The sequence below is a fragment of the Sinocyclocheilus grahami genome, unplaced genomic scaffold (assembly GCF_001515645.1).
Source record: "Sinocyclocheilus grahami isolate Dianchi unplaced genomic scaffold, SAMN03320097.WGS_v1.1 scaffold14.1, whole genome shotgun sequence".
In the NCBI taxonomy this organism is placed as follows: Eukaryota; Metazoa; Chordata; class Actinopteri; order Cypriniformes; family Cyprinidae; genus Sinocyclocheilus; species Sinocyclocheilus grahami.
Genome location: NW_015505193.1, coordinates 1224669 through 1234704, shown reverse-complemented (window position 1 = coordinate 1234704; position 10036 = coordinate 1224669). Strand labels below are relative to the sequence as shown.

Genomic DNA, 10036 nt, shown 5'->3' with positions numbered 1-10036 from the left:
ATGACGAAATGACGAAGCAGATATCGTCCTCTTTTGGAAGACCAAACAAAGTAGTTTCGCTTTCACAACGAAACACACAACATGGCGGCGGCAGCAACAGCGAGAATAAAAGTTACACCTTCTTTCTTTGCGTGAACATTTGGGCGGCGTTATGCACATCTTCCCACATCGTGACGTAGACATGTGGGGGCGTGTTAGAACGAGCCGTTTTAGGTAGGAGTGGTTGACTCTTAACTTTTATAAAGAATATCTCTTTGGATTTGAGACTTTAGTCTTTGCAACTTTACAGATCTTCTTTATGCACCAAGAGCTTGTAACACTCCAAAGAGAAAGGAAAAATTTCAATCGCATCATATGACCCCTTTAATAAATATTAAAATGGTATACAAATAATATTAAAATAGCACTAGATTTAGTAGGTTTTACTGTCTTTGCGGGACATCCAAGGCTGTCAAACATAGCAAAACCTGTTAAACGCTTAAAAAGCCACAGTAAATGCAAATATTTGACGTTTAACCTTCGTACTCACACATTGAAGAGGTTGAGTCCAATGCGGTAAAGGCGTTTGCGTGCAATATCCGTCGAGAGCGTGCCACAGGGTGTGTCCTGGCAATGTGGGCGGGGCAGAGACAGAATCATCGTCTCACACGCTGATGTCGAGGTGCTGCTGCTACTGACAGGCTCTGAGCTGTTTTCCGCTATCTCTGGTCCAATCTGGTTGGTCTTTTTCCCCTCCAGTCCCACCCCTGACGGTTCATCCGTTCCAGTTGGCTGTTGGTTCTCTTTCTCTTCCTCGCTGGGTGGTGGAGCTGGGAACTCAGGCTCCGCCGTGGCCGACGATGCCGACTGACCTGCGCTCTGTCCCCCCGTTTGGGGTTTCAAGCTGGTCTCCTTGGATACGCCGTTACCAAGGGAAACTGACTCCAGCATTGAGGAGGAGAGGCGAAAGTTGTGGTTGTCAATTTGGACAGTCACGTCCCTGAAAGCCATCATGAGTTTACTGGCGCTGCGGGGCATGCTCTCCCCACAGCTGCTCTGCGTGGTATCCTGTAGGGCAGCGGGGTCCATCAGGAGCCCCTCGGGATGGAATCCAGAGGGAGGGGCCGCAGTGGACTCTCCTTCCCCATCTCGAACAGAACTCCAGCTGTTCAAAGCCTCATCAATAGACCGTGCTAATGACTGAACCTGGCAGGGAGAATAGAATAGAATAGAATAGAATAAAATAGAAAAATGTGAATAATATAGAACAGAACAGAGCAACATATTTGAATAGTACAGAAGAAAATAGAATAAAACAACACATTGTAATAGAACAGAATGAAATGGAACAGAATACAACAAAAAAAATATGTAAATTGAATACAACCAAATAAAATAGAACTGAATACAACAGAAAATAACAACATATTTAAACTGAATAGAAGAAAACCAAATAGGATAAAACCAAATACAACTGAAAAGAACAACATATTTGAATAGAACATAATATAGAACAGAACAGAGCAACATATTTGAATAGTACAGAAGAGAATAGAATAAAACAACACGTAATAGAACAGAATGAAATGGAACAGAATACAACAAAAGAAATATGTAAATTGAATACAACCAAATAAAATAGAACTGAATACAACAGAAAATAACAACATATTTAAACTGAATAGAAGAAAACCAAATAGGATAAAACCAAATACAACTGAATAGAACAACATATTTGAATAGAATGGAATACAATAGAATATAATAGAACAAGATATTTGATTAGAATAGAAAAGAGCATAATGTAACCAAATACAACAGAACAGAATAAGATATTTGAATACAACAGAACAGAATAGAACAACATATTTTAATTGAATAGAATAGAATAAAATGAAATGCAACAGAACATAATCCAACAGAAACCAAATAGAATGGAACCAAATGCAGCTGAATAGAACAACACATTTGAATAGTACAGGATAGAATAGAACAGAAGAGAATAGAACAACATATTTGAGTAGAATTGAACAGAATGAAACGAAAGGACAGAACAGAACCAAATGCAATAGAATCAAACAATAAAATAGAATAAATAGAACAGAATAGTTTGTGTACTTGAACTAAACAAATTACAAAGACTGTAATAGAAATATGCTGAATATATAGCACAGAATTCATGCTGTACCGTGTATGTTGATGGTGTAACTGTACCTGTTCAGTGAATGTGTCCTCCAGGTGTGTGAGTGTGGTTGTTGTAGCCACCGGCAGTGAGGTGGAGTGTGTGAGCGGGATGCCCATGAGTGAACATCCCTCCATCAGCGCCCGTTCAGCGGAGAAACCATCCCTCTGTACCCGGACCCTGCGCACTGACATGCGCCGCGGGATCCCACTCTCCAGAACCGAGTTACGGATCTTCTGGAAGTTCTTACTGAGCTGGTACTGACGAAACGCCGTCTGGATCTTACAGGCCGCACGCCGGGAAATCAGAGGACCACCGTACTTCTGCTCCAGGTCCTCTATCTGCAGATAAATAGATAGATACAAAATTTTGACCCAAAAACGTATCGTTTCATGCTCTTAATATCTAAGAATCAGTATCACACGCATAGATGCGTGTCCGTTGGGTCGTACCTGTTTTTGTTTGAGATCAGGAGAGAGCTTATATTCTGGAGGATGTGAGCAGGGTGGCGCATCATGCTGGGCATCTTTTTTCTCATCTTTTTGTTCTGCAGCAGGAATCGAGCTGTGGTTTCAAATGACACAAGTGAGCAGTGGTTGACCCAGATTCACCGTCTTTTAATCTAGACTGATCAGAACCCACTGCACACTCAGGACTAATTAACTCTGCTTAATTACTATATGCAGGCTTTCACAGATTTCAAATTCAATGCATTCTTCATGGAAAATTAGATAATCAAGTGAAGGTTTCAGATCATCTTTCCGAGTCATGATTCAATTTTCAGAAACTGTTCATTGAATGAGACAGCAAAAATTGAATTAAAATAAAATGCCTTTATTCATTTTAGTTTTTTTAAACTATTCATTGAACAAATAAAACAAAAATTTAATTAAATTAAATTGTTTGAGTGTGTGTGTGTGTGTACACATACATATATATACACCCTCAGACACACATTTTTATATAAACATTTTATATATATTCTATAATTATGCATTATATAAGTCATTAAATCATTAAAATCAATAAATTATATATAATTTTCAATTATTTTATATAATATAATTGTATTCTATGTAATATTATATGTCATTAAATCATGAAATTGTTAAAATTAATTTTATTAAATATATGTGTGCATATATATTCACTAAATAATTCAAATGGATAAATAACATAATTTTAAATGTGAATTTTCTATGCATAAAAATGTATGTCTTTTATAATATATATTTGGTTACTCAAATATATTTAGAAATTGCAATGCAGAGGTTTCATATAAATCCCCAAAAAACAAATACTAAATCAAACCAAATATCCGAGGTTAGCACCCCACACAATCTTACATAAGCCCATACATGACAAAGCCATTTTCCACTTATGTAGAGCTCATGAAAAAGCATTTCTAAATGGAAAGCAGATGTTTAAATCATGAGAGATGTCACAAAGTACGTTCCTTCTGCTTAACAACACAGCTCAAGCCCATTTCCATTTTCTCCAGGTTCTCTCTCAGTGTAGACTCGGGTTTACAACACACACAAGCACACTGCTGACTGCATACACTGTCAGCACATTAGATGCTACCCTGGTGTAAAGGTCACTTAAGCTCTGTAAGCACTCATACATGAGGAGCAGAGAGCAGGGTTTTCCATCTTTCATGTGCCAAGTACTGCTCGCCTCTGAGGAACGACAGCAAATGCAGCAGAACCTTAAAAGAGAGCGAAAACAGACGCCAGTGCACACGGTCGCTACAGATCATTAGGCCGCTACGCAACTGATCTGAGAACCCAAACTGAAATGTGATATCACTCCTTGTTTGAGAGAATGTGTGTGAAGTGATGCAGGCAGCAAAGAGTTTGATGCCATTTCCTATGTTATGACTCAATAAATATGCTCTCTGTCTCTCTCAAGCTGTTTAAAAACAGGTTTCAACATCAAGAAACCCAGGCAGTCGATTTCTGCAAATAAAAGGTGAGAAACTACTGCATGCTTATATTTTCCCCATTAGTCCATCTTCTCTCTCACCAACCCCCATTCCTGATCATTTGGGAAATAACTGCCACACAATCACTACAGGCTTTCTGCGAAAATGAAAGCTGCTCTCTCCTGTTCATCAGTTAAATTGGCATCAATAAAACTTTATTAGTGGGGCTCACTCAGGCTTATGGTTACTTACTCATGCTTAGGGTTAGTGATTTAAACAAACTTTCAACAGAAAAATACTGTAAAATGCTACAGTGCAAATATTTAGTTAACTGTAACAATGTACCATGAAAAATTGTAAAGTTTAACATGACGTTATGTTTTGTTGTTGTTTTGCAAGTAATGTAATTTCTACAGAAAAAATACTATAAAATGCTATAGTAAAAAAATTGTAACTGTAAGTAACCATATACTGTGAAAAATTGTAAAAAGTTTAACATTGCACTACTTAGTAGGATAGACTCTACGTGACATCACATATGAATATATTTTGTATAAATAATTTAGTTTCTTCTTTTTTCAATGTATTGCTTTTTTTGTTGTTTCGCGTATTTGTCAAGTGGCTTTCAATCAAACCACCTGTATTATTTTTAGATATAAAATCTTTATTTATTTCTTTTAGATAAAAAACCTGCATTATTTTTTTTTACTGTCAATTTAACAATATTTTTACACTGTATTGCAGGTGAGAAACAAAGTGCACTCTGACTGCATGCTTATCTTGGTTCTTTCTTTCCTTTTTTGTCCACTTTCAACCACTCAGGACATAATTGGCACAAAATTAGAATAGACTTTCTGCAGAAATAAAGCTCCTCTTTAACATTTACCACAAAAATTGGAAAATATGATTCTGAGTTTTCTGTTAGGGTCAAAAAATAACAAGCACTTTCCGCTTTATCAGTTTGCTGCAAAGACGAGGTCATGATTTCTAAACATTTGGACACAAAAGTATAGATTTTCTGTTGTTTAGAACTGATTTTTTTTCACAGTTATCATGTGCTGTTTAATTAAGAATAGCTTTTACGACTTGGTTTTGTTGGCAACATAAAATATGCAGTCAACAAAGCTCAGATTGTTTGAAGTTCCTAAAATAGTGCAGAACTGCTACATTCACACATGCATTCACACACACACACACACACACACACACACACACACACACACACACACACACACACACACACACACACACACACACACACACACACACACACACACACACACACACACACACACACACACACACACACACACACACAGACTCTCTCCCCACCTGAGTGATGATGCTTATCCATGCCGAGAGCTTTCCAGTCTATCAGACAGAGGACAGACCAGGGTTAAACTACACCTGCAGCATGCACTAACTCTCTTTCTCACAAACACACACACACTTACACTCTGCTAGCTTGAATCCCATCACCCAGAATGCCTCAGGCCAAGAGAACAGGGGCTGCCATCAGAAAACCACTACCATTCAAGGATGGAATACTTAACTAATGCAGACTGCTGCGGTAAACAAGTAGATTCACACTCTCCTTACTGCATCGCTTGCTCATATTGTACATTTTATTTGTTTGGCATGTAGAAAGACTAACTCTCCTCTGATTGGCTCGTTACAGAAGATGACATCCTCACCTGGAGCAGGTTAAGGAGTCTCCCTCTGGGGCCTCTGGTGCGGGACAGCAGAACTGGTGCAGGATGGTCTGGCTCCTGTAAAGGTTCAAATCCACATTACTGCCATTAAATGCAATGCAACACTATTTACATGTTACTTCATTTGTGTTCCTTGAGCACTTGTAAAGATTGCTGTAGCTTAGTGTGATTATCCAGATTATCCAGATTATTGGCCACTCAAAAGTACCCTCAAAAAGTATTTAGGCATAAATTAAATATTTATGTATTTGAAATGCATATAGAATTTTCATCCATTTGGAAAACACAGTTTCAATATAAACTAGTAAACTTTATGTGTTGATGCATATTTGTCAGTCATACATAAATGAAATGGGTGAGATTTCTTCACTCAAAAATCTCTAACATTTTTAATAATTCAGTCTCTAATTCATGGAATGTTCTAGATGAGTTTTCTTTGAGCCCTCCGTTGTTGACAGCACATCAAATACGTTTGCTTCACACTCGAGCGTAACATGAGAATGTAAAGTGCTATTAATATAATCATATTTGCATATCACTTCCTTACAGTCCTGCTATTGTTATTATTATGTAATATTCACACAATTTCATAATAACACTTCCTCCAGTGAAAAGGTCCGTCCACTGTTGTCCTCTCACATCAAAATCCACATATTCGTTAGAACTGTTTTTGCTTGTAAATGGTGTTTGATCTGTGCATATTTCTCTCCTGATTCACATGAGATGACTTTATCACTGGCAAAAGCAATATTAGCAATGGTTTGAAGTTGAAAACATCATAATAATGGATTTGTTTATTACAAACTTGAAGTTTTTCACTTCACAAGATGTTAATTGATGGACTGGAGTGGTGTGGATTACTCGTGGTTTATTGGGATTTTTTATCAGCTGTTTGGACTCTCATTCTGACGGCACCCATTCACTGCAGAGGATCCATTGGTGAGCAAGTAATGGAATACTACATTTCTCCAAATGTATTTAGAAACAAACTCATCTACATCTTGAATGGCCTGAAAGTGAGTAATAATTCAGCATATGTTCATTTTTTACTTTTTTTTAATTAACTCCCACTCGCTAATAAAGATGCAACAGTCTCAAAATATACGTGTCATAACCAGACATGTTGGTGATAGTGATGTGAGATTAGCTTTAATGAGCTGCGTGCATGAGCATAATTGAGCCCTAAAACTCATTGGCAATGAGCGTCTCATACTTCCAGTAGAACTAAGCGCATTCTGCCATAAAAAAACAAACACACAACAAGGTAACACACTCTCAGACTCAGGACTAAGTGTTTTGTACCCTAAAGGACAAGATAATGCTACCATTAAACAAATCAGAGCAGAATGTATCATTACAGTCTTGCTTGTGGGGTTCACACACACACACACACACAGAGAGAGAGAGAGAGAGAGAAAGTACTCTACAAATGCAGCATGAGATGTGCACTGAAGCAGATGAGCAGTCGTAATAGGCGACACACACGTACACTCACACACACACCCACTCACTCAATCTCTCGTTCTTTCTCTCTCTTACTGTGGATTAGATTCCAGCTGGCGGATCAACTTCACATGCACTAAGGGAATGTCACTTAAAGCCTCACTTTACGCATAAATCTGTGTGTGCGCGTGAGTTTGCATGCCAATAAAGTGTTTTTAAGTGCTTTTAAAAATGCATTCTTGCTGCAAAATAATCAGGTGCATTAAAACCCTCTTTCTTAAGACCTTTTGCCCTGGAAAGAGTGAATGTGCTGAATTAATGATGACCTACAGTCATTTTTCTTCCATTTTAGAAAGTACAGTTAATTTAAGACTGCAATACACACTCATGCATTTATGCGCTGATAGACAAAGCATGCTGAATGATTTTATAAATACAAATCATCATGCTTTTTGTGATCCTGGAATTATTGATGTGCAATTGTATATTCACTGTGGCCTACATAGAGTGAAATTCCTCTGTTATGTAATCCTGATGGCACATGTAACCTGCCTCAACATCTCACCGATCTCATGGTTTCCTAGAGAAAAAAGACTTATTTGTTGAACATGTGTGATGAGAGCTTACTCAGATGCCCGTGGGAGTCTCACAGCTCGGCACAAGGTGGCAGGTGTCTGTGGGACCAGGGACCGAACTGCAGAGGATCCATTGGTGAGCAAGTAATGGAATACTACATTTCTCCAAATGTATTTAGAAACAAACTCATCTACATCTTGAATGGCCTGAAAGTGAGTAATAATTCAGCATATGTTCATTTTTTACTTTTTTTTAATTAACTCCCACTCGCTAATAAAGATGCAACAGTCTCAAAATATACGTGTCATAACCAGACATGTTGGTGATAGTGATGTGAGATTAGCTTTAATGAGCTGCGTGCATGAGCATAATTGAGCCCTAAAACTCATTGGCAATGAGCGTCTCATACTTCCAGTAGAACTAAGCGCATTCTGCCATAAAAAAACAAACACACAACAAGGTAACACACTCTCAGACTCAGGACTAAGTGTTTTGTACCCTAAAGGACAAGATAATGCTACCATTAAACAAATCAGAGCAGAATGTATCATTACAGTTTTGCTTGTGGGGTTCACACACACACACACACAGAGAGAGAGAGAGAGAGAGAAAGTACTCTACAAATGCAGCATGAGATGTGCACTGAAGCAGATGAGCAGTCGTAATAGGCGACACACACGTACACTCACACACACACCCACTCACTCAATCTCTCGTTCTTTCTCTCTCTTACTGTGGATTAGATTCCAGCTGGCGGATCAACTTCACATGCACTAAGGGAATGTCACTTAAAGCCTCACTTTACGCATAAATCTGTGTGTGCGCGTGAGTTTGCATGCCAATAAAGTGTTTTTAAGTGCTTTTAAAAATGCATTCTTGCTGCAAAATAATCAGGTGCATTAAAACCCTCTTTCTTAAGACCTTTTGCCCTGGAAAGAGTGAATGTGCTGAATTAATGATGACCTACAGTCATTTTTCTTCCATTTTAGAAAGTACAGTTAATTTAAGACTGCAATACACACTCATGCATTTATGCGCTGATAGACAAAGCATGCTGAATGATTTTATAAATACAAATCATCATGCTTTTTGTGATCCTGGAATTATTGATGTGCAATTGTATATTCACTGTGGCCTACATAGAGTGAAATTCCTCTGTTATGTAATCCTGATGGCACATGTAACCTGCCTCAACATCTCACCGATCTCATGGTTTCCTAGAGAAAAAAGACTTATTTGTTGAACATGTGTGATGAGAGCTTACTCAGATGCCCGTGGGAGTCTCACAGCTCGGCACAAGGTGGCAGGTGTCTGTGGGACCAGGGACCGACAGCAGGGGTCCTGAGCATCATTATCATCTTCATCAGCAGAGTCTGGACTGGCATTGCTGGGTCCCGCAGGCACGAGCTGCATGTCCAGGGGGGAATGCTGCTGCTGCTGCTGGGTTTGAACCGGAGGCGTCCCGGATCTGTTGATTCGGGGCAGGCTGGAGGTCCGGGGGGGCGGAGGCGGATGATAGCGGGGAGGGTGCCGGTGATGGCTGCTGGAGTCCCGGAGCTGCCCATTCTCAACCGCTAGATCCTCCAGCCGGCGCTCGAGTATGTCTATCCGGTATCGTTGGGTTTGAATCAGACTCTGCTGGTTCTGCACGATGGCGGTGAGCTCCTTCAGGTAGAGCACCGCCTGGAGAGGGTTCTCCAGGAGGCTCGACATCCCGGTGCGACGCTCCTCTTGAAAAAGCCGAGAAATGATCCGATCCAAGCGGGGCGTCTTGGAGTCAGAACCCCTGACCAGTTTCACGGGTTGATATTTAAATGGCTGAACCGAGAGAGAGAGAGAGAGAGAGAGACCCCCGCCTCCGCCTCCGCCTCCACCTCCGTGCCCAAGCGCGCAAGAAGGGATGCGCGGAGTGGTGCTGATGCGAGGATGTCAAAACACGGATCGAAGGGGGCGGGGATCGCCAGTGACGTCAGGGGGCACGCAACAGAGTTTGCTTAGATTATGTATCTCCTTTAGATTCGTTGTTAATAATACATCATTATTTATAAATTGTATCTTGTATGTACCTCGAAGGGGATCCGTTTGTATGCCTTTCAATGTTCAGTAAAAAATGAATCAATAAAAACTGGACTCGTGCTTAGTGTCTTATTTTATTGCTACAAATTTAGAATTCTGTTGCTTAGTTACCAAATGAATGTTCTTTTCCACCTTATTTTCAGA

At 39.5% G+C, this 10036-nt stretch overlaps 1 protein-coding gene across 1 annotated transcript in view; it reads right to left on the bottom strand.

Annotated features, from left to right (window-relative positions):
- iqsec3b (IQ motif and Sec7 domain ArfGEF 3b) overlaps positions 1-9705 on the bottom strand; it is a 22525-nt gene extending 12820 nt beyond the window's left edge. The window contains exons 1-5 of the mRNA XM_016292607.1: positions 9081-9705; positions 5780-5854; positions 2614-2725; positions 2194-2502; positions 530-1185 (exon numbers count right to left, since the gene is read on the bottom strand). Of these exons, the coding sequence (XP_016148093.1) occupies positions 530-1185; positions 2194-2502; positions 2614-2725; positions 5780-5854; positions 9081-9529 (1601 nt within the window). The 5' untranslated portion in view covers positions 9530-9705. The remainder of the gene's footprint in view (positions 1-529; positions 1186-2193; positions 2503-2613; positions 2726-5779; positions 5855-9080) is intronic.
- Positions 9706-10036: the final 331 nt, after the last annotated feature.